At 49.0% G+C, this 22,021-nt stretch overlaps 1 protein-coding gene across 2 annotated transcripts in view; it reads left to right on the top strand.

Annotated features, from left to right (window-relative positions):
- Positions 1-793: 793 nt before the first annotated feature.
- SEC24C (SEC24 homolog C, COPII coat complex component) overlaps positions 794-22,021 on the top strand; it is a 30,291-nt gene continuing 9,063 nt past the window's right edge. The window contains exons 1-9 of one of the 2 annotated variants that reach the window (XM_049789087.1): positions 794-859; positions 6,513-6,715; positions 10,058-10,193; positions 14,507-14,670; positions 14,760-15,080; positions 15,714-15,850; positions 18,648-18,716; positions 20,208-20,319; positions 20,492-20,619. In XM_049789087.1, coding sequence (XP_049645044.1) covers positions 6,541-6,715; positions 10,058-10,193; positions 14,507-14,670; positions 14,760-15,080; positions 15,714-15,850; positions 18,648-18,716; positions 20,208-20,319; positions 20,492-20,619 — 1,242 coding nt within the window. In that variant the 5' untranslated portion in view covers positions 794-859; positions 6,513-6,540. The remainder of the gene's footprint in view (positions 860-6,512; positions 6,716-10,057; positions 10,194-14,506; positions 14,671-14,759; positions 15,081-15,713; positions 15,851-18,647; positions 18,717-20,207; positions 20,320-20,491; positions 20,620-22,021) is intronic. The other variant, XM_049789088.1, reaches the window with a different exon arrangement.

The raw sequence follows: 22,021 nt of genomic DNA, 5'->3' as shown, positions 1-22,021 counted from the left end.
CATACCCGGTTGTGCTCAGATCCAACCCGGGTTCTGCCCCTAACCAGCTAGCTCCACTATCTATTTCTCCAGCACCCCTCTGGTCGGCTGTAAGCCGGGGGAACTGCAAAACCAGAAGTCAAACCCGGGGCCGGAGAGATAGCATGGAGGTAAGGCGTTTGCCTTGCATGAAGAAGGTCGATGGTTCGAATCCCGGCATCCCAGAAGGTCCCCAGAGTCTGCCAAGAGCGATTTCTGAGCGTAGAGCCAGGAGGAACCCCTGAGCGCTGCCGGGTGTGGCCCCCAAAATAAAAAAAAAATCAAAACAAACAGAACTCAAACCCATAATAAAATCTGCAAGCAAGCAGAGTCTATCCCCTTGGCCAACAAAAGTTCTGCAACTAACCAGGCCAGCAAAGGTCAAGGGTGAGAAGCAGCTGGCAGACGAAAACCACTGAGGTCAGGGATCGACCGGAAGTGGTTCCCGGCTCAGAGGTCACCACCAAGTCAAAGGCACCTTCCTCACTCGGCACAAAGGCTTGGCCTTCTCCACCGCGTTGCGAGGGGCCAGACCCCGAAGCGAGCGCCTCTCGCAGCGGTGCGAGAAGCGGCCACACCAAGAGCACCCGCCGCGCTTCCAAAAAACGCGACCATAACCGGCAAAGAGGTGGGGTGGGAGCGGCGCAAGCGCGTCGACCGGGTTCCGGCGCCATACGTGGCAGCCGGAGCGACGCGGGTTCCGGGTCCCAGAGACGGGACTTCCGCTGTGCGTAGGCGGGACTTCCGGGGCACGCACGCCGGCGTCCCGCCCCCGGAAGCGGAAGTGGGGCCCTGGGAGCGTTAACGTTGGGAACGAAGTCGAACCTGGATCTGGAGCCGGGTGAGGAGTGGCGCCGGGTGAGGGGTGGTGGTGGTGGTGGTGGGTGGGCCGGAGAGCCGAAAGAGCGGGGTCGCTCCGGTCACCTCGGGATAGCGGGGGGGGGGGGTCTGGTCTCTGCAAAGGGGGGGCAGGAAGGAGGAGCCCTGCCTGGGTGGGGCCTGGGAGAGAGAGGGTCCCGCACCTCGCGCATCCCCAACCCCAGGCTCTGCCTCAGACCTTCCGGCTCCCGCTTGTCGCCGGCCGCACGCTCGAGTTGGCCAAGTGCTGCTTCTGGGGTCACTGTTTTGCTCCGATCTGGGGCCCGGCAGCTTGCTTTTAGCTTCCGAAACCGGATTACCCGGCTCTCCTCCTCTCCCCCTGGGGCGGCCGGCTCCTCTTACCGTCCTAGGGACCCCGCACTCGGGGATGTCATTCTCCACCGCCCACCACCCCGAAGGACATCATCGACCCTGGCTGGAGCCCGACGACCCCGAACTCTCGAGGGTGCTTTGCTTTGCGGGTGTTATTTATCGGAGAAGAAACGCCTTCCTACACGTCCACACCCGCGCCAACACACCACACACACACACACACACACACACACACACACACACATATTAAGAAGATAAAGGGAGGGCGACACCTGTTCATTAAAACTGTAGGAGGTGAAAGGAAAATCTTGCAACCCTCGTGAGTGTCTAAAGAGTTTCTAGCAGAGGGGAAACTGACTGTTCCTCAACACCGCGATGGCTCTTTTCTTCCTGGCCAGGATCGAGTTGCTGCCCGGTTGTCTCTGCAACCCAGAGAGTCTCTGCCTCTCTCTATATCGCTGGATCCGCCTGCTTAAAATTAAGCACGGGTGGAGCAAGGAACGGGAAAGCTCCTACAAGTAGATCAGAACCTGGAGATCCGGAGAGAGGCGCTAGCTAGCTAAGTCTTGGATACTCAGTAAGCCTTCTCTGTTCCTAGGAAGAAGGTTAATGATCATTTTCCCTTGAAATTTTTCTCGGCTACCACTGACCCTTGAGCTGTTTCCCTGGGTTATTAGGGAAAATTTTGTGTCTCTAGCTCGCACTTGCTAGCTTCTAGCCTGACACCTTGCTGGAGTATTCAGGTGTCTGTGTATTTAGTGATTTTTAATGCTTTAGTTGCAGAGGCCGGACCCTCTGGGGCTGGAGAAACATTTGAATGATGGCAGTGAAGCCAAAGAATGTCATTCCTAGAGTCACTTTACTTTGACTTGTCTTTTGAGGGGATCTAATTGAGCTGTTTAAAAGCAATTAGTTTGTATTTAGTGCTGGAATAAATCCACAGTGGAGTGAATGAATGAAAAGTGGGGACCTTGTTTTATTTATTTTGTGATATCACTATTTATCAGCCAAAGGACTTCCTATGTGAGAGACAATAGAGTCATACCCGAGGGAATAGGGTCGGACCAGTCTGAAACTTGAAACGTACGCCCTTTTGGCAGTAACTAAGTAAGGAGTTCTGAGAGACAAAACTCTTTGGAGAGATAATTTGACTTCTCGCTTGGGTAGAAAAGGATGAAGAAGAGCTCTCGTGGTAGCATGGGAGGGAATAATTTAAGCTAGTCACTGACATGATTGGAGAAAGAATGTTTTTTGTTTTTTTTTTAAATTCATTTTTTTTTTTTTTTTTTTGGTTTTTGGGTCACACCCGGCGGTGCTCAGGGGTTACTCCTGGCTGTCTGCTCAGAAATAGCTCCTGGCAGGCACGGGGGACCATATGGGACACCGGGATTCGAACCAACCACCTTTGGTCCTGGATCGGCTGCTTGCAAGGCAAACGCCGCTGTGCTATCTCTCCGGGCCCTTAAATTCATTTCTTGGAGCTGGAGTAGGTAAGGTGCTTGCCTTGCACGCAGCTGTCCTGATTTTATCCCCAACACTGCACTTGGTCCCCCAAACACTGCCAGGTGTAATTCCTGAATATAGAGCCAGGAGTAAGTTCTGAGCATCACTGGATATGACTTTAAAGAAACTGGAGTGATAGGACAGCGGTAAGGCGTTTGCCTTGCATGCTGCTGACTGAGGACAAACCCGGGTTCAGTCCCCAGCATCCATGTGGTCCCCTGAGCCTGCCAGGAGCACTGCTGAGCATGCCCCAAAAACAAAAAAACAAAAAAGAAAGAAAGAAAGAAAGAAAGAAAGAAAGAAAGAAAGAAAGAAAGAAAGAAAGAAGAAACTAAAGAATAAATCTATTTCCTCTTTTTTTGTGGTTTTTGGGCCACAGCCTGTGATGTTTAGGGATTACTCTTGCTTATGTGCTTAGAAATTGCTCCTGGCTCAGGGAACCATGTGAGATGCTGGGGATCGAACCTGCCGTGGCCCCCCATTTTATTTTTTTTTTTTTGATTTTTCGGGCCACACCTTTTTGATGCTCAGAGGTTACTCCTGGCTATGCGCTCAGAAATTGCCCCTGGCTTGGGGGGACCATATGGGACGCCGGGGGATCAAACCGTGGTCCTTTCCTTGGCTAGCGCTTGCAAGGTAGATACCTTACCTCTAGCGCCACCTCGCCGGCCCCCCATTTTATTCTTTCAATTATTTAAATTTTTTTTTTGTTTTTTGAAAATATAGTTATTGAAGCACCATGATTAAAAGCATGTTTGTAGTTGGGTTTCAGTCATAAAAAAAGAGCATCTGGGGGGGGGCGGAAGAGCATCTCCTTCAGCAGTGCAACATTTCCATCACCAATGTCCCCCATCTCCCTCTTCCCCCACATCCTGCCTGTATTCATAACAGACAGGCATTCTGTTTCTCTCACTCACTACCATTGTCATGCTAGTTATTAGTGTAGTTATTTATCTAACTGTACTCACCACTCTGTGGTAAACTTCATATCATGGACTGGTCCTTCCAGCCTTCATTTCCAATGTCTGGGTGTTATTAACATACTGTCTTTTATTTTTCTTCAATCCCACAGATGAGTGAGGCTATTCTGTATTTCTCTCCCTCTGACTTATTTCACTCAGCATAATAATTTCTATGTCCATCCAGGTATAGGAAAATTTCATGACTTCATTTTTCTGGACAGCTGCATAGTATTCCATTGTATATATGCACCACGGTTTCTTTAGCCACTCATCTGTTGTCAGTCACCTGGGTTGTTTCCAGATTCTGGCTATTGTAAATAGTGCTACATACAATGAATATAGGCGTGCAGAAGGCATTTTGTGTTGTATTTTTGTGTTCCTAGGGTATATTCCTAGGAGTGGTATAGCTGGATCATATGGGAGGTCAATTTCCAGTTTTGTGTTTTTATTTTTTGTTGTGTTGTTTTGTTTTGGCCACACCCGGCCCTGGTTCTGTGCTCAGAAATCACTCCTGGCTATTGGACCATATAGGATGTCGGAGATCGAACCAGAATCTGTCCTGGGTCAGCTACGTGCAAGGCAAACGACCTACCACTGTCCTCCAACTCTAGCCCTCAATTTCAAGTTTTTTTATCTCTTAGTTTTTGGGCCATACCTGGTGACACTCAGGGGTAACCCCTGGCAATGCGCTCAGAAATTGCTCCTGACTTGGGGAACCATATGGGATGCTGGGAGATTGATTGAACCGCGGTTCGTCCCAGGCTAGTGCAGGTAAGGCAAGATGCCTTACCGCTTGCACCACTGCTCTGGCCCCAGTTTTCAGTTTTTTGAGAAATCTTATCTCCATATTGTTTTCCTTAAAGGCTGGACTATATGGCATTCCTACTAGCAGTGAATAAGAGTTCCTTTCTCCCCACATCCTCGTCAGCACTGATTGTTCTTTTTTGTGATGTGTGCCAGTCTCTGTGGCATGATGAAATGGTACCTCATTGTTTGCACCTCCTTGATGATGTAGAACATTTTTCTGTTTCTTTTTTTTTTTTTTTTGGATCACATTCAGCACCGTTCAGGGGTTCCTCCTGGCTCCATGCTCAGAAATCTCTCCTGGCAGGCTCGGGGGACCATATGGGATGCCGGGATTCAAACCAGTGACCTTCTGCATGAAAGGCAAACGCCTTACCTCCATGTTATCTCTCTGGCCGATGTGGAGCATTTTTCATGTGCCTTTTGGCTATTTGTATTTCTTCTTTGAGGAAATATCTGTTCATTTCTTTTCCCCATGTTTTGATGGGGTTAAATGTTTATTTCTTGGTGGGGGGGGGGTTTGAATCACACCTGGTAGTTCTCAGGGGCTACTCCTGGCTCTACACTCAGAAATCGCCCTGGCAGGCTCGGGGGACCATATGGGATCCTGGGGTTTGAACCACCATCCTTCTGCATCCAAGGCAAATGCCCTACCACTGTGCTATTTCTCTGGCCTCAGATGTTTAATTCTTCATTTTTTTGGTCACACCCGGCAGCACTCAGGTTACTCCTGGCTCTACGCTCAGAAATCACTCCTGGCAGGCTCGGGGTACCATATGGGTTGCTGGGATTTGAACCACTGTCCTTCTGTATGCAAGGCAAATACTCTACCTCCATGCTATCTCTCTGGCCCTGAGATGTTAATTTCTTATTAAGATTTATCAGTACCTTGTGTATCTTTGATATTAGACCCTTATTTGATGGGTATTGGGTAAATACTTTCTCCCATTCTGTGGGTGGCCTTTATATCCCAGTCACTATTTCCTTTGAGGTGTAGAAATTTCTCAGTTTAGTATAATTCCATTTGTTTATCTCTGTTTCCACTTGTTTGGACAGTGGTGTTTTCTCCTTGAAGATGCCTTTAGTGTCAATGTCAATGGAGTATTTTGCCTATGTGTTCTTCTATATACCTTATGGTTCCGGGTCTGATATCAAGGTCTGTAATTCACTTGGATTTGACCTCTGTGCATGGTGTTAATTGGAGGTCTGAGTTCACTTTTTTTTGTTTGTTTGTTTGTTTTTGTTTTTTGGGCCACACCCGGCGGTGCTCAGGGATTACTCCTGGCTGTCTGCTCAGAAATAGCTCCTGGCAGGCACGGGGGACCATATGGGACACCGGGATTCGAACCAGCCACCTTTGGTCCTGGATCAGCTGCTTGCAAGGCGAATCCCGCTGTGCCAGCTCTCCGGGCCCCGAGTTCACTTTTTTGTATGTGACTAACCAGTTGTCCCAACACCACTTGTTGAAAAGGCTTTTCTTGCTCCATTTTGCACTTCTTCTCCCTTTGTTGAAGATTAAGTGATTGTATGTTTGGGGAACATTCTCTGAGTACTCAAATCTATTCCATTGATGAGATCTGTATTTATTCCAATACTATGCTGTTTAGTTTAGTTTTGTTTTAACTATTTTATTATATTTTTTAATTTTATTTCTTTGATTTTGGGGCCACACCTGATAGCACTCAGGTTACTCCTGACTCTGTGATGAGAAATTTCTCCTGGTGGTGCTCAGGGGACCATATGGGATGCTGGGGATTGAATCCAGGTTGGCCATGTACAAGGCAAACTCCGTCCCCTCTGTACTATTGGGGCTCCAGCTCCAATAAATACCATGCTGTATTAATGATTATTGCTTTGTAGTACAAATTAAAGTTGGAGGAAGTGATGCCTCCCATCTTCTTAATTTTCCTAAGGGTTGCTTTAGCTATTCGTGGATGTTTATTCATTTGGAATAATACACATCCTCTTCTATTTTAATAGCTCTTTGTTTAGAAAGTTGATTTTGACTTCTTTCTTTTTCTTTCCCTATACTAGGTGATACGGCATTGGGGATGCTCTCATAATGAACGTCAACCAGTCAGCCCCTCCTGTGCCGCCTTTCGGGCAGCCGCAGCCCATTTATCCAGGCTATCATCAACCCAGCTACGGGCAGCCCATAGCTGCTCCTCCCCCTCCCCCTCCTTCCTATGGCGCCTTCAATGGCCCCATCTCGGGCTATCAGCAAACACCTCTCCCAGGTATGACTCTCAGCCTCTGTGAAGAAGAGGCATGCACTGGGGGGGTGGGGGGACACTCTCATTTAAACTGTATTACCCTGCCTAGAGAGACAGGTTGAATGAGACAGAGGAGTATGAATCTGCCTCTGTGTCTCAGAACCTTCCCGGCTTTCACAGAGGGAGTTGGTGTTTGTGCTTTTAGATGTTGGGTGGGAGTAGAACATTCGGGTCCATGTTCATTCCCTTGAGGGGGAGTCCCCCAGTGAAGCCTTATTGGGCTGCTGGGAAGGTTTCGACCCCACTTCTGAGAATGCCTACTGCCAGCATCAGAGAGTTCCCATTGGCCTCAAGTTTCCTGGAAAATAGTTCTGATCATATACGTAGATGTCTCTGCTTGGACTGATGGTCTTGATCATAGGTGACTGTAGTACGTGGGAAGCTCATTCATAGATTATGTTAAAAACTGTGGGGTTTGCTTGAGTGCCACTAATGTCATTCCTTTTAGCTAAGTTTCCTTTTCTTCTCTGATTTTGTGTTGTTGTTGTGCCCTACTCATCGATGCTTAGGGGTTACTCCTGGTTTTTTGTTCAGGGACTATTCTTGGCAGTGCTCAGGGTTGCTGGAGTACTGGGGGTTGAATCTGGGTTGATTATGTGTAAGGCAAATGTCTTTTCTACTGTCCTATGGCTCTGGTCCCTTCCTTTGCTTTTTAGATGTACTTTAATAGTCCTGGAAGTAAAACAGCACTAGTCTGGGCTGCTGTCCAGTTAATGTGACTTTTTGTGTCATTAGTTGAGAAGCTTTTTTTGTTTGTTTTGTGTCATACCCGGCAGGGGTTACTCCTGGTTCTACACTCAGAAATCATTCCTGGCAGGCTCAGGGGACCATAAGGGATACTGTGATTCGAACCACTGTCCTTCTGCATGAAGGCAAACATACTACCTCCATGCTATCTTTCTGGTCCCGAGAAGCTGTTTTAATTCAGATACTTAGATTATCCAGAAGAACTCTTTTCAGGGTCTTCTGTAGCAGTGCGAATTATGGGGGCCATGGCCAGATAGTTCAGAGCTGACAGTTCAGTTTTGGAACCCAGTTGGAACCCAGATGGAACCCAGCCAGCATAGTGCTGTTCAAAGCTGGTGAGGCTGGGGGTCATCAGGGCCACACCCTACAGATTGGGGGGGGTCAAGCTGAGGTTGAGTATGTAGAGCATGCTCTCCACCCTTGGTGCTATCTCCTCAGCTCCTTAAAGGCTTTTTAGCAATGGTTAATAGTTGATCTGTCTTTAGACTGACTTAGGACTATGCTCAACATTTTATGTTCCTTTTTTTTTTTTCTTTGATTTTTTTTTTGGGGGGGGCACCCCCTTTAATAGCTCAGGAACTACTCCTGGCTTGGTACTCAGGGCTCAGATGGTCTTGGGACTGGAACCTGTATCTCTGGCATAGGAAGCTTGATCTCCTGTCCTTTGAGCTTTCTCCCTGCTCTGTTTATGCTTCTTTTCATAAAGTGATATAGAAAACAAGAGAGAACTAAGTTGGTGTAGGTACAGTTTGGGAGCTGAAAGCAGTATTAGGGTTTTAATGATCTTGGGGGTGTGGAGGAAATGGGGGGATTGGGTTTCAGGTCTTAGGGAGAGCCTAATTCTTGGATTGAGACTCCCAATTGGATTGAATTCATGTCTGCTCGGTCCAGTCCCAGTTTATCAAGATGGAACTTGGCTTGGCTTTGCCTCTGGAGGAAGTGTTGTTACTGAGAAGAAAACACAGCTAGTTCAGTGATGGTTACAAGTACAGAGGTAACTTGTAATCTAGCTTTTCTAGGATTTAATCTTTCTGTTGGGGGAGGGGGACAGTAAAAACAAAACAAAACCCATAACAGTTGTTGAACAAGGGTTTGGCAGCATGTCCAAAGAGTGGTCCAAGAAGCTGAAAGCCTTCTTACTGTACTTTGTGTTTGGGTATAAAGAAAGGGGCTGAGTTGGTGGATATGAGGAGTGGAAGGGTTTGTGAAGACATGGGTGGCAGCGCTCATGGGAGGGCAGGCCAACAGTCCCACACAGCTCCTGTGCAGAAATAAGAGCTACAGTGAGGACACACTTTTCCTCGGTCCTGTGCCCCTGGGACCAGTCACACTTCTAAGGGCATGAAATAAAGATGGTCAGGGAGCTGGGGAGGTCTTCAGGCACTGGTCTTGCTTGTGGCTGACCCAGGTTCAATCCCTGGCTTCACATTTTACTTAGCAAAGCCTCAAGTGATTCCTGAGCACCATGGGATGCATCAGAAGAGTGGAGGATATGAAGCAGAGCTTGTGGGTTGGGCTCAAGTGATGCCCTAATTAATCACTGAATATATTGCATGGCCACATTCTGTGCCATCTTCTCACAGAGATTCAAGATTCTGAGTTCAGGAGTCCAAAGTTATCCTTAAATGGACCTGGGGAGATAGTAGCAGGGTTAAGGCACTTGCCTTGCTTGTGGCCAATCCTGGTTCGATTCCCGATTCCATATTTAGTCTTGAGCAAAGGCCAGGAGTGACTCTCAAGGACAGCCAGGACCTAGGAGTAAGTCCAGAGCAATGCCCGATGTTACCCAAAAACAAAACAGAAGGAGCAACGAAAAAAAAAAGGGGGGAAGAATTAACTTTTTCAGAACTGGGGAGATGGTTCAAAGGATTTATTTTGCCTACTGGAAGGCCAGGTTTGAACCTGAGTACTACACACCATTCCCCCCACCCCCATTGTTTGTTTGTTAGTTTGTTTTTTGTTTTTATGCTACACCCATCGGTGCTCACGGCTCTTGCCTCTGCACTCAGAAATCACATCTGGTTTTTAGGGGACCTCATGGAATGCCAGGGATTGAACCCAGGTCAGTTGTGTGCAAGGCAAGTGCTTTACTCTGTACCATCTCTCTGACATCCCCCACATGGCACCTTGAACTCTGGAGTAGTCCTTGAGCAGAACCAGGTGTTGTCCTAAAATGAAATCAGAAAGCCAACAGAAAAAGTCTCAAGGCTAGCTGAAGAGGTAGCTGAAAAGAGACCACATTTGACCTCCAGCATGCCCTACTCCATTTCTACCACTGGGTGCCACCCTGCCTGGGGACTCCTTACACTGTCCAGTCTGAGTAGCACAGCCTTGCTGAGCCAGGGCTGACCCTCAGACCTGCATCACTGGACTGAATACTGCTGACCGAGGGCACCCAAGTCCCAAAAACACTGCTGTGGGGGCTTTCCTCCCCCCAATAAAGAGCTGACTTTGCAATGGGGTGTCTGTGAGGGGGTGCTGTGCTCGATCCCTGCCTTGGGGTCCTGCTAAAGGCAGGGCAGAGAGTCATTTGTTAACCACCTTCTGTCCTTTGCTCAGGTGTGTCGAGGGCCCCACCTGACTCGGGACAGCCTCCAACCTCGACCACACAGGTCCCTGGCGGCCAGGCTGCCTATGCGCGGTTCAGCCAAGAAGATGTGCAGAATGGACCGAGCTCCACAGTGCCCATGCAGAGGTATGTGCCTGGGGCAGCAGGTTGGGCTGACAAGACTGGAGAAGGAAGATGAATGGAGGAGGAAGAGGAGATGGGATAGAGGAAGGACAGAAAGATGGAGGTGAATCTGCTTCCTTCCCTTTGTTTCTTTGCTCTTCTTTTGGAAACTCTAGTCCCTTCCCTCCACTCATCTAGATTCAGTTGTTTCCTGTCTCCTATGGGCTGTCAGAGCTTCAGACATCTATCCTATGGGTGTTGTGCGCACTGTAGAACCCAGGCTCTTTTGTATGCCGTTTTCTGTTACATTCGCCTTGATTAAGAAAGGAGAGATACTCAGAGTAAAACACAGGATTCTGGGGCTGGAGTGATACCACAGCAGTAGGGCGTTTGCCTTGAATGCGGCTAATCTAGGATGGACCTTGGTTCGGTCCCCAGCATCCTATATGGCCTCAAGTCAGGAGCGATATTTCTGAGCGCATAGCCAAGAGTAACCCCTGAGCATCACAGGGTGTGGCCCCAGAACAAACAGAAACAAAAACAAAACCCACAGGATTGTGCCTTTGGTGGACCACATTCTGGTAAGCCTTTGTCTTTGCGTTGGAGCCCATCATGGAAGCATAGGCCTCTCTACCCTCTAAGGGAGCGTTGTGTGTTTCTTGATAAATAAAAATAAAACATGACAGTGGGTAAAGTGTGGTACTGGAAAAAGGTGCTTTTTGCTGTTTTATTTTTGGGGGCCACACATCTAGCTGTAAGATTAGGGCTGAATTACTGTTGGCTCTGTGCTCAAAAATCACTCCTAATGGGACTAAGGGACTATATGGGATGCTGGGGATCGAAGCCAGGTCAACCACAAATACTGGACCTAATGTACTATGGCCATGGCCCTTAGGAAAGTCACTTTCTAATATTCTTGGTTTTACGTTGGGGGGGGGTCACACCCAGCAGCGTTCAGGGGTTCCTCCTGGCTCTACGCTCAGAAATCACTCCTGCCAGGCACAGGGAATTATATGGGATTCCAGAATTAGAACCACCGTCCTTCAGCATGCAAGGCAAACTCCCTATCTCCATGCTATCTCTCCAGCCCAACTTTTTTGTTTTGTTTTGTTTTTTTGTTTTTGGGCCACACTTGGTGGTGCTCAGGGGTTACTCTTGGCTGTCTGCTCAGAAATAGCTCCTGGCAGGCACGGGGGACCATATGGGACGCCGGGATTCGAACTAACCATCTTTGGTCCTGGATCGGCTGCTTGCAAGGCAAATGCCGCTGTGCTATCTCTCCCCCAACTTTCTAATATTCTTATAGGGTGTCTGTATTCATGGTAAACACTGAGATTAAACATAAGGAGTGGGGCACACTCTTGTACCATTGGAAAATTCTGAGGAAGGAAATTTATTTCTTGACTCTTCCACCCAGTTGTCATTATTTCAGGGGCCTACAATGTGGTTCAGTGGTTGAGCATATCCCTTGTATAAGGAGGATATAGGCTTTACTCCTGGCAATGTCAAAGCAAAGCTGTTGTGTTTGATCATGTCTCAGAGATGTCTTGGATGTGGAAGATAAGGCAGTAAACAAAACAGACCAAGTCTCTTTTCTCATGGAGCTTACAGTTTAGTGAAACATTTCTCAAACAGACTGAAAATCTCATAAAATGGGAGGAACCCTGGAATGAGGCTTAGGGCCAACTGGTAGGATGGGGTAGGAATGAGGCATAAAAGGGAAATGAGGTCAGGAAAGGACCACCCGTGGTTGGGAATGGGTTGGGAAACATGGGCTTGGCAGAGTTCATGGAAGATATTAGACAAACAAACATGTATGAAGAAATGAAACTGAGCCAGGAAACAAAAGGAGGCAAAGGTGATAAAGGATGTCAAAACCTGTGAAGTAGAACTTGAGGTGTCAGTGACATGGTGACAAGTTTCTTTTTTTTTTTTTTTTTTTGGTTTTTAGTTTTTGGGCCACACCCGGCGGTGCTCAGGGGTTACTCCTGGCTGTCTGCTCAGAAACAGCCCTGGCAGGCACGGGGGACCATATGGGACACCGGGATTCGAACCAACCACCTTAGGTCCTGGATCGGCTGCTTGCAAGGCAAACAACACTGTGCTATCTCTCTGGGCCCGTGACAAGTTTCTAAGGGAAGAACAGCCAAACAGGTGCTGAGGAAAAAGTAATTGGGTGCATCAGAAGGGTGACAGGATGGCATTTTCGGCTTTTTTTTTTTTTTTTTTTTTTTTTTTGGTTTTTGGGCCATACCCGGCGTTGCTCAGGGGTTACTCCTGGCTGTCTGCTCAGAAATAGCTCCTGGCAGGCACGGGAGACCATATGGGACACCGGGATTCGAACCAACCACCTTAGGTCCTGGATCGGCTGCTTGCAAGACAAACTCCGCTCGATGTGCTATCTCTCCGGGTCCTGCATTCTCGGCTTTGGCTTGTGATGTCAGGTTTTAGACCTGGCACCTCCCACCCAGAAAGCTTGCGCTGTTCTACTGACCCACATCTCTGGCCTCATGGAGTGTTTTGTAAGACTATTTTGCTTGGGCTGTAGAGAAAATTGACTGAAGTTTTTGCCATTGTTTTGTTTCTGTTTAGGGCCCATCACCGGCAGTGTTTCCAGGCTGCTTCCAGTGTAGTGCTTGGTGGTCATTTCCCATAGTGACCAGAGCCCCCTTTGGTACTTGGGTTCCTGGGCCCGTTTGCAAGGCATAGCTCTGGTCCTTTGAGCTACCCCATGCTGCATTGAAACCGAGGCTAACATGTTCCCAGCTTTGGTTTGCTGAATGACATTGTGTATCTTTTACAATAATACAAGAATAGACCAAACAAACTGTACAAACCAAGAGACATGATTTAGTAAATTGGTTGTTGTTTTTTTTTTTTTTTTTTTTTTTTTTTTTTTTGGTTGTGCTTAGGCTTTATTCCTGGCTGTACTTAGAGAGGTCACTCCTAGTGGTCCTGGGAGACCATATATGGTGTCATTGTGTCAGGGATTGAACTGGGCCTGGCCACATGCAAAGGCCTTAACACTTTTCTAGCTCTCTGGCCCACTTTAAATTGCCATAAGATATATTCATTGTGGAGTCAGAGTGCTGGTGCAGGCAGTAGGGCGTTTGCCTTGCACACGCTAACCTAGGTCAGACAGTGATTTGATCTCCCAGTGTCCCATATGGTTCCCCAAGCCAGGGCTGATTTCTGAGTACATAGCCAGGAGTAACCCCTGAGCATCACTAGGTGTGGCCCAATCAAACAAACAAACAAAAAGATAGACTCATTGTAATTACAACTATGAATAAGAAATAGATCTGTAAGGGGCAGAGCTATAGTAGTACAGTCGGGGAGGTACTTACTTTGCATGTGGACAACTCAGGTTCAATCCTTGACATCCCACATGGTCCCCTGAACCTGCCAGGAGTAATTCCTGAGTGCAGATGTGGCCGGAGTGATAGCACAGGTAGGATGTTTGCCTTGCATGCAGATGACCTGGGATGGACCTGGGATGGACCTGGGTTCAATACCCCTGAGCCTGCCAGGAATGATTTCTGAGTGCAGAGCCAGGAGTAACTCCTGAGCACTACTGGGTGTGGCCCCCACATCCCCACCAACCAACCCCCACCCCCAAAAAAGGCACCTGCTCTGTGAGGCCCCTATGCACCTTTCCTGCAGCTCCAGGTCAGGCTTTCTGAACACAAGCCCTTTGCTGGGTAGTGGAGCGTGCAGGTTTTCGTATGAGTGTGCTTTTAGCCTGTTTGTGGAGTGAACCCATTGGAAAATAAATATTTTTGTTTGTTTTTCATTTTTGGACCATACCTGGCAGCACTCAGGGGTTTACTTCTGCCGCTGTACTCAGAAATCACTCCTGGCAGGCTTGGGGACCATATGGGACGCTGGAGATTGGTCCTGTGCAATTAAATACCCTTCTTGCTTTGCTATGGCTCCAGCCCCCCGGGAAACAGATTTTGCTACAAATGATCTCAGTGTCAGTTCTCGGGAATATATGTAACTTATTCACCAATAGGGGAAGGTATGAAGCCTTAAAAGAGCCCAGGATGGGGGTTGAAGTGATAGCACAATAGGAGGGCATTTGCCTTGCACCTGCTGACCCAGGTTCTATTTCAGGCATCCTGTATGGTCCCCTGAATCTGCCAGGAGTGATCCCTGAGCACAGTCAGAGGAGCCTGTGAGTGCCACTGGATGTGGCCCAAAAAAAAACAAAAAACAGAAGAGTCCAGGGTGAGAGGGAGGCTGCGAATTGTTGCTTCTCTTTGGGACACACTCTTGGCCGACCTCGCAGACTGTCTTGTCTGGCCTTCAATCCTCACCCTGCCTTCTCCTCCCAGGATTCCCGGCTCGCAGCCTTTTGGGACCCCTCTGCCTACCCAGCCCGCTGTGCTTCAGCCCTCTGGGCAGCTCCCAGCCAGTGCCCAGATGACCGCTCAGCTGGCCGGGATGCAGATTGGTGGCACTGTGGGCCAGGCCCTACCCCCCTTAGGACTGGGCTTTGGTGAGTGAGTTGGGGTGCAGGAGGGGTGTGGGGTGGGGGCCATGCAGGGATGTGTTGAATTGGGCCTCACACTGTCCTTATGCCTTTAGGCCCACCAGCATCTCTGGCCTCCTCCTCAGGGAGTCTCCCCAGCTCTGGCATCTATGGCTCATACCCACAGGCCCACCCACCATCAGCCCCACCACAGGCACCTGGCTTCACCTTGTCTGCTGCAGGGGCCCCTCGGCTGCCGTCCATGCCTGGCCCTCTCCTGCCTGGGCAGGGCTTTGGAGCACCCCCAGTGAGCCAGCCCAACCATGTCTCCCCACCACCTCCACAAGCTCCGCCTTCCGGGACTCAGCTAAGTGGGACCCCTGGCCCCCCACCGTCGGCTCACGCCCAGCAGCCAGGCTACCAGCTGCAGCAGAATGGTGAGTGTTTCTAGCTCCCTGGCCTTTCTTTCTCTTTGGGCCTAGGGTGGGACCCCAGCCCTTGGAGCCATCCCTTAAGCTAGGTTTTGATTTTATTTTGTGGCCGCATTCCCAGCCATGCTCAGGGGTTCTGTGTTGAGGAATTACTCCTGGCGGGCTTAGGGGACCCTATGGGATGCTGGGGATAGAGCGCTGTTGGGCTGTGTGCCAGACAGTTGCCCTCCCTGCTATGCTATCACTCTAGCTACATCTTACCAGTTTTCATTTCCCTTTAGTATTGCTACTAAGTGGTGAACAAATGGTCAAATTTTGGGTATTGTGACTAGGGTTTATAAGATACTTTTTTTTTCTTTATGTGTTTAGCATCACGCCTGTCTTTGCTCAGGTCTTACTCCTGGCTCTGTGCTCAGGGATCAAGCCTGGCATTGTTCAGGGGACCATCAGGTTGACAGGGATCAAACAAAGGCTGCCCATGTGTAGGCAAATACACTTCTGTCTCTGTTGTTGAGCTCCCATGCTCTGGATCTGAGTAGTGGCTCCTCATCTCAGATCTCCAGTTACAGGCATCTAGTCATTTCCTTGAGACTTAGGAGGGCCTTGTGAGATCACATGTCATTTGTCTTTGTCTCCCAGGTTCCTTTGGGCCAGCTCGGGGCCCTCAGCCCAATTATGGGGGTCCCTACCTGGGCACCTCTATGGTTGGCAGTCAGCCTGGGCCTGCACAGCCGCTGCCTCCCAAGCGCCTGGACCCTGATGCAATCCCAAGCCCGGTGAGTAGCTGAGCCCACCATTCAGGGGCAGGCGGTGCTGCTCACAGCCCAGTCCTTCTCCAGGAGGTCCTTGACTTTGCTGTCATGACTATTTGCCCATTTTTGTTCATCTTCTTGTGGAGTATGGAGCTCAGATACACTCTTGACTCTTTCAATTGGAACTTGAAGCCCCAGAAGTCTCTGGATGGGAGTGGGGGGTGGGTGGGAGGCACCTTTGCTGCATGGTGGGGCAAGACGGGAGGGAGAGGGCAGGCCACAGTGTCCTGAGTGCTGGGTGACTGCAGTGTTCTGTTACTCCTGTGTCTTTCTGTGGAGGGGTGGCTAGATGTAGCCCTAGTCCTCTCAGACCATCTAGGCCAGTGAGTTTTTCGGGATGGAGCCACTGGCCTAGCCCATGCCCAGTGCTCAGAGGCATGTCTGCCCACATCTTAGCACCTTCTTCAATCCTACCTTGGGAACAAACCCACTCCTGTCTTGCTTCCAGGCTCCTGCCACTCCGTAGGGAAAAGCTGCCTCCAGTTTTTGGGGGCAGTGGGGGAGATGTGATGAGTTCCCCCGGAGAGCCTTGGCGCCCCTCCCAGGTTTCCTATTCTATGTGGGGTAGAGGCTGGGCCGATTCTTGTGAGTGGAGCCACTGTTTAGTTCTGTCCGACATCTGCTGTCAGAGCTCTCCGTGCTTAGCCATTGTCATATACCATTCTGTCTTCCCCTCTCCCACTGGGAGCTGCCTTGGTGAGAGCCAGCTGGCTAAAGAGGTCCCCTGAAGGATTAAGTAGTTGTTCCTCTTCTTTGCTCCTCCCATAGTGAGCAGAGTCTGGATTTTCTCAGATGAAAGAGAGTCAGTAGGAGGGTGGTTTGACCTTTTCGGAGGGGATATTTCTTTGGTTCTTGCTTAAAATTCTCTCATTGACTTAAGGACAACAGTTCTATAAACCACATTAACTTAAAAAAGCTAAAAATAAACATTAAGAGGCTGGAGTGATAGTACAGCAGAGTGGGTGTTTGCCCTGCATGCAACCAACCCAAATTCATCCTTGGTATTCCATGTGGTCCCCCATGGCCCTGCTACAAGTGATTCCTGAGCACAGACCTGGGAGTAACCCCTGAGCACAGTTGGCTATAGTGGCCACAAAATAAAAATAAACAATAAAGAGGGGCTGGAGATAGCACAGTGGTAGGCTGTTCACCTTGCGTGCAGCCAGTCCAGGATGGACGGTGGTTCAAATCCCAGCATCCTGTATGGTCCCCCGTGCTTGCCAGGAGTGATTTCCGAGCGCAGAGCCAGGAGTAACCCCTGAACACCACCGGGTGAGACCCAAAAACCAAAAATAAATAAACAAACAAATGGGGCCAGAGAGATAGCACAGTGGTAAGGCGTTTACTTTGCATGCAGCCAACCCAGAACAGGCGGTGGTTGGAATCTCGGCATCCTATATGGTACCCAGAACCTGCTGGGAGCGATTTCTGAGTGCAGAGCCAGGAGTAACCCCTGAGCGCCACTGGATGTGACCCAAAAAACAAACAAACAAAAGAAACATTTAAAAAAAAGTAAAGGGGGCTGGAACAATAGTATACTGTGTAGGGTGTTTTCCTTGCATGTGGCTGACCTAGGTTGGGTCCTCAACATCCCATATGTCCCCCAGCCTACCAGGAACAATTTTTTTTTTTGCTTTTTGGGCCACACCCAGTGGCATTCAGGGCTCTATGCTCAGAAATTGCTCCTGGCAGGCATGGGGGACCATATGGGATGCTGGGATTCGAACCACTGCCTGTTCTAGGTGGGTCCCTTGCAAGGCAAATGCCCTACCCCTGTGCTATCTTTCCGGCCCCTGGGAGCAATTTCTTTCTTTTTTTTTTTTTTTTTTTGGTTTTTGGGCCACACCCGGCGTTGCTCAGGGGTTATTCTTGGCTGTCTGCTCAGAAATAGCTCCTGGCAGGCACAGGGGACCATATGGGATACCGGGCTTTGAACCAACCACCTTTGGTCCTGGATCAGCTGCTTGCAAGGCAAACGCCGCTGTGCTATCTCTCCGGGCCTTGGGAGCAATTTCTTTCTTTTTTTTTTGTTTTGTTTTTTGTTTTTGGGCCACACCCATTTGACGCTCAGGGGTTACTCCTCTCTATGTGCTCAGAAATCGCCCCTGGCTTGGGGGGACCATATGGGACGCTGGGGGATAGAACCGAGGTCCGTTCCTTGGCTAGCGCTTGTAAGGCAGACACCTTACCTCTAGCGCCACCTTCCTGGCCCCGCAATTTTTATTATTATTATTATTATTATTATTTTTTTTTTTTTTTGGTTTTTGGGCCACACCCGGCGGTGCTCAGGGGTTATTCTTGGCTGTCTGCTCAGAAATAGCTCCTGGCAGGCACAGGGGACCATATGGGATACCGGGCTTTGAACCAACCACCTTTGGTCCTGGATCAGCTGCTTGCAAGGCAAACGACGTTGTGCTATCTCTCCGGGCCCCGGGAGCAATTTCTTAATGCCACCAGGTATATAGCCCCCAACTCAAATCAAATAAAAAGATTTCTCCTGTTTAGTCCCTGCAATCTGTGCTCACCTTCTGAATCACCTGATCTTTATCTTTCTGCATCAGACTCTGAGCCACTAATGCATCTGTGTTGGTCCGAAGGCCTGGAACATTTGGGTGTAGAAGGGGCCCAAATTCAGCAGTCAGCAGGGCTGAAGCCGTCACCTCTTAATTCCTCAGGGCTGAGAGAAGTAACATCTGCTTCTTGTTCTTTTGTCTCCCTCCCTGCATCCCCCTGCCGCCTTAAATTATTAACACACTAAAAGCCATTCAGTGAGCTGCCTCCTCAGCAGAAAACCAGGCACAGAATAGACCCTGATGCCATTCCTAGCCCAGTAAGTGGAGGGTATCTGTGCATGTGTGTGTCACTCCTGTGTCAGCACGTCCATGCATGCCTGTCACTACGCCCGCACCTCATCTGCCACCTCCATCCCTCCGTAGCCTCTCCCTTGACTATTTCTAGCCCTTTGCTTTGTTTGACCCACAAACAAGGAGGTGCATGCTTTGCTCATCATCTAATGATGAAGCACAGGCTGCAAGCCACCCTGGATGTGCGGGGAGAGGTCGGCTGTAAAGGGGACCAGGAGGCAAGTCAGAGCTTTGGGTTCTGTCCTGATGGCTCCTCCATGCATGCCAGATCAGGACAAAGCTGAGAAGTAGCTTCTGGACCTGGTTTGGATGCACCTGGTTTGTTGTGTCTCCAGCTTATTGGAGAGAACCACTTAGGTTGGTGGCTGTTTCTGTGCAAGTTTGGGACACAGATCTCCCTTTCGGAAAGGGGACCACGGATTTGGGAAATCTGAACGACCTTCTCACTTGGAATGTCTCTTTGACTCTGTTGTGTTTCTTAGCTTCAGCATTTTGGTCTGTGTGACATTAGTCTGTCTTATCCTTTTTTATTTTTTTCCTAATTTGAATGAATCTGTCTTGGAGTAACTGACCAAACCCCATCCACCTACATCAAGACCTGATTTTCATTTTTTACAAGCTTTGCAAAAATCTTTCGCAATTTCCCCCTTGGCTGGGTATGCTAATGCGGGGAATGAGGACAGGGTTGGAAAGGACTGGGCTGCTCCTTGTCCTTCATGCTTACATGCTGATGCTCACCTGAAATGGGAGCATCTGCTTCCTCAATTCCGAGTCATTTTCTTTGTTTCATCTTTCACCCCAGCCCTTCTCTTCCTATTGAGTGTAGACTTGTTTGAGATGGATTCATTTTTACATGGTTACTGTCTTCTGTGGTTGTTTTTATTTTTTAACTCTGACTCAGAATGTATCTCAGAAAGAAGAAAGGAGGGGAAGTTTGCTTGGGGAGGGAAGTAGAGTTTGATCATATTTAAAAGTCTATGAATAGATGGGGCTGGAGAGATTATACAGTGAGGAGGGCTCTTGCCTTGCATGCGGCTGACCTGGGTTCAATTCCTGGCATCCCATATGGTCCCCCAAGCATGTTGGAGTGATTTCTGAGTGCAGAGCCAGGAGTAACCCATGAGCACCGCCAGGTGTGTCCCCCAAACAAACAAAACAAACACAAAAATTTTAATTATTAGAGTTTTTGTTTTTGTGGAAGGGAAGCCTGGTGATGGCCATGGATTGGGTGTTGTGGTGCTTCATAACGAAGCTCATCTTAGGGGTTTGTCTGCTCAGCACTCTGCTGCCAAGAGTAAGATGGAGCCTTGGCAGTTCTGGGGTCTCCTAAAGGCGAGAGGGCCTGGTGCATGAAGTGTTCCTGTGCGAACAGTTCCTCCAGGCTTGCTCCTGCTTGCCTGGGCTAGGGCAGTGCCTTTACCTGCCCTCCTATTCATGGCTCTTCTCCTCCCCTGCAGATTCAAGTCATCGAGGATGATAGAAACAATCGGGGATCAGAGCCATTTGTTACTGGAGTTCGGGGGCAGGTGCCCCCCTTAGTCACCACCAACTTCCTGGTAAAAGACCAAGGTGAGGAGGGGGCTAAGCTCCACTGGGGCAGCCTGCAGAGAGTGGGCACATACCAGGTGAGAGAGCCAAACCATCATGCGCTCTCGTATTTGAGGGACCCATGGGATGGGGGACAGATGCCAAGCTGGTGCCTGGAGGGGTTTTGTGATGAGACTCTGGCGTCCTCTTCCAGGGAATGCGAGTCCCCGGTACATCCGGTGCACATCCTACAACATCCCCTGCACATCAGACATGGCCAAGCAGGCTCAGGTACCACTGGCAGCTGTCATCAAGCCACTGGCAAGGCTGCCCCCTGAGGAGGTGAGTCTCACCCCACCCCCACCCCGAAAGAGCAGGTAGGAACAAAACAAGTATCTTTGTTCTTCATGTAATTCTGGCTGCCAAGTGGAAAGTCTTGTTTGGGTAGAAGGGGAAAGGAAGATTCATCAAAAGCTTCTGTGCCGGGGCTGGAGAGATAGCATGGAGGTAGGCCGTTTGCCTTGCATACAGAAGGATGGTGGTTTGAATCCCGGCATCCCATATGCTCCCCCAAGCCTGCCAGGAGCGATTTCTGAGCATAGAGCCAGGAGGAACCCCTGAGTGCTGCCAGGTGTGACCCCAAAACCAAAAAAAGCTTCCATGCCAGGGCCATGCATGAAGGGGGCGATGGGTAAAGAACAAAGGCCCAAGAGATTGAAGGGGAGCCCTGAAGTATGAAAGAGCCAACTTGCCAACTTGTAGGACCAGAGAGATAGCACAATGGATAGGGCTCTGGTCTTTGGGGTTTTTTTTTTTTGGGGGGGGGGGGGGTTTGGTTTTTTGGATCACATCCGGCAGCGCTCAGGGATTACTCCTGGCTCTATGCTTAGAAATCCCTCCTGGCAGGCTCAGGAGACTATATGGGATGTCAGGATTCGAACCACTGTCCTTCTGCATGAAGGCAAATGCAATACCTCCATGCTATCTCTTCGGCCCCTTGTTCTTCTTTTGTTTGTTTGTTTGTATTTTGTTTTTGGGAGAGCTCTGGTCTTGTTCATGTGAAGACTAAATTCCTATTATCCATATGCTCCCCCAAGCTCTGCAAGAAGTGATCCCTGAGTCCAAAACCAGGAATAACCCCAAACATTGCTGTCTGTAGCCCTCTCAAAAGATAAAAGCAAAAAAAAAAAAAAATTTCTAGGATAGAGATTGGATAGATCGTAGAGTAGGTAGGATGCTTGCCTTGCATGAGGCCAACCTGGGTTTGATCTCTTTAGCATACTATATGGTTGCCTGAGCCTGCCTAGGAGTGATCTCTGAGCAGAGTCAGGAGTAAATCTTGAGCTCAGCCAGAAGAGGTCCCTAAACAAAGAATGAAAGAAGGGTCAGAGCAATAGCACAGCAGGTAGGCCTTTTGCCTTGCACAAGGCTAACCCGGGTTCAATCACCAGCATCCATATGGTCCCCCAAGCCTGCCAGAAGTACTTTCTGAGCACAGAGCTAGGAGTAACCCCTGAGCACCACTGGGTATGATCCAAAAATGAAAAAAAAGAAAAGAAAAAAAAAGAGAGAGAGAAAGAGAAAGAAAACTGTCAGAAACAAGACTTTATAGGTATATTTTGATCTTCTATTCCTTTGGTGGCTCCTGGTTTGCTAGAGCCCATTTCATGCTCCCTTTTATTTGTTTCATGGTGCTGGGGGAGTTGAACTTATGGCCTCACCCTGTTTGGCAAGAGATTCTAAT

This window comes from Suncus etruscus, chromosome 15, assembly GCF_024139225.1.
Source record: "Suncus etruscus isolate mSunEtr1 chromosome 15, mSunEtr1.pri.cur, whole genome shotgun sequence".
NCBI classification, from domain to species: Eukaryota; Metazoa; Chordata; class Mammalia; order Eulipotyphla; family Soricidae; genus Suncus; species Suncus etruscus.
This window is presented reverse-complemented; position numbering and strand designations above follow the sequence as displayed.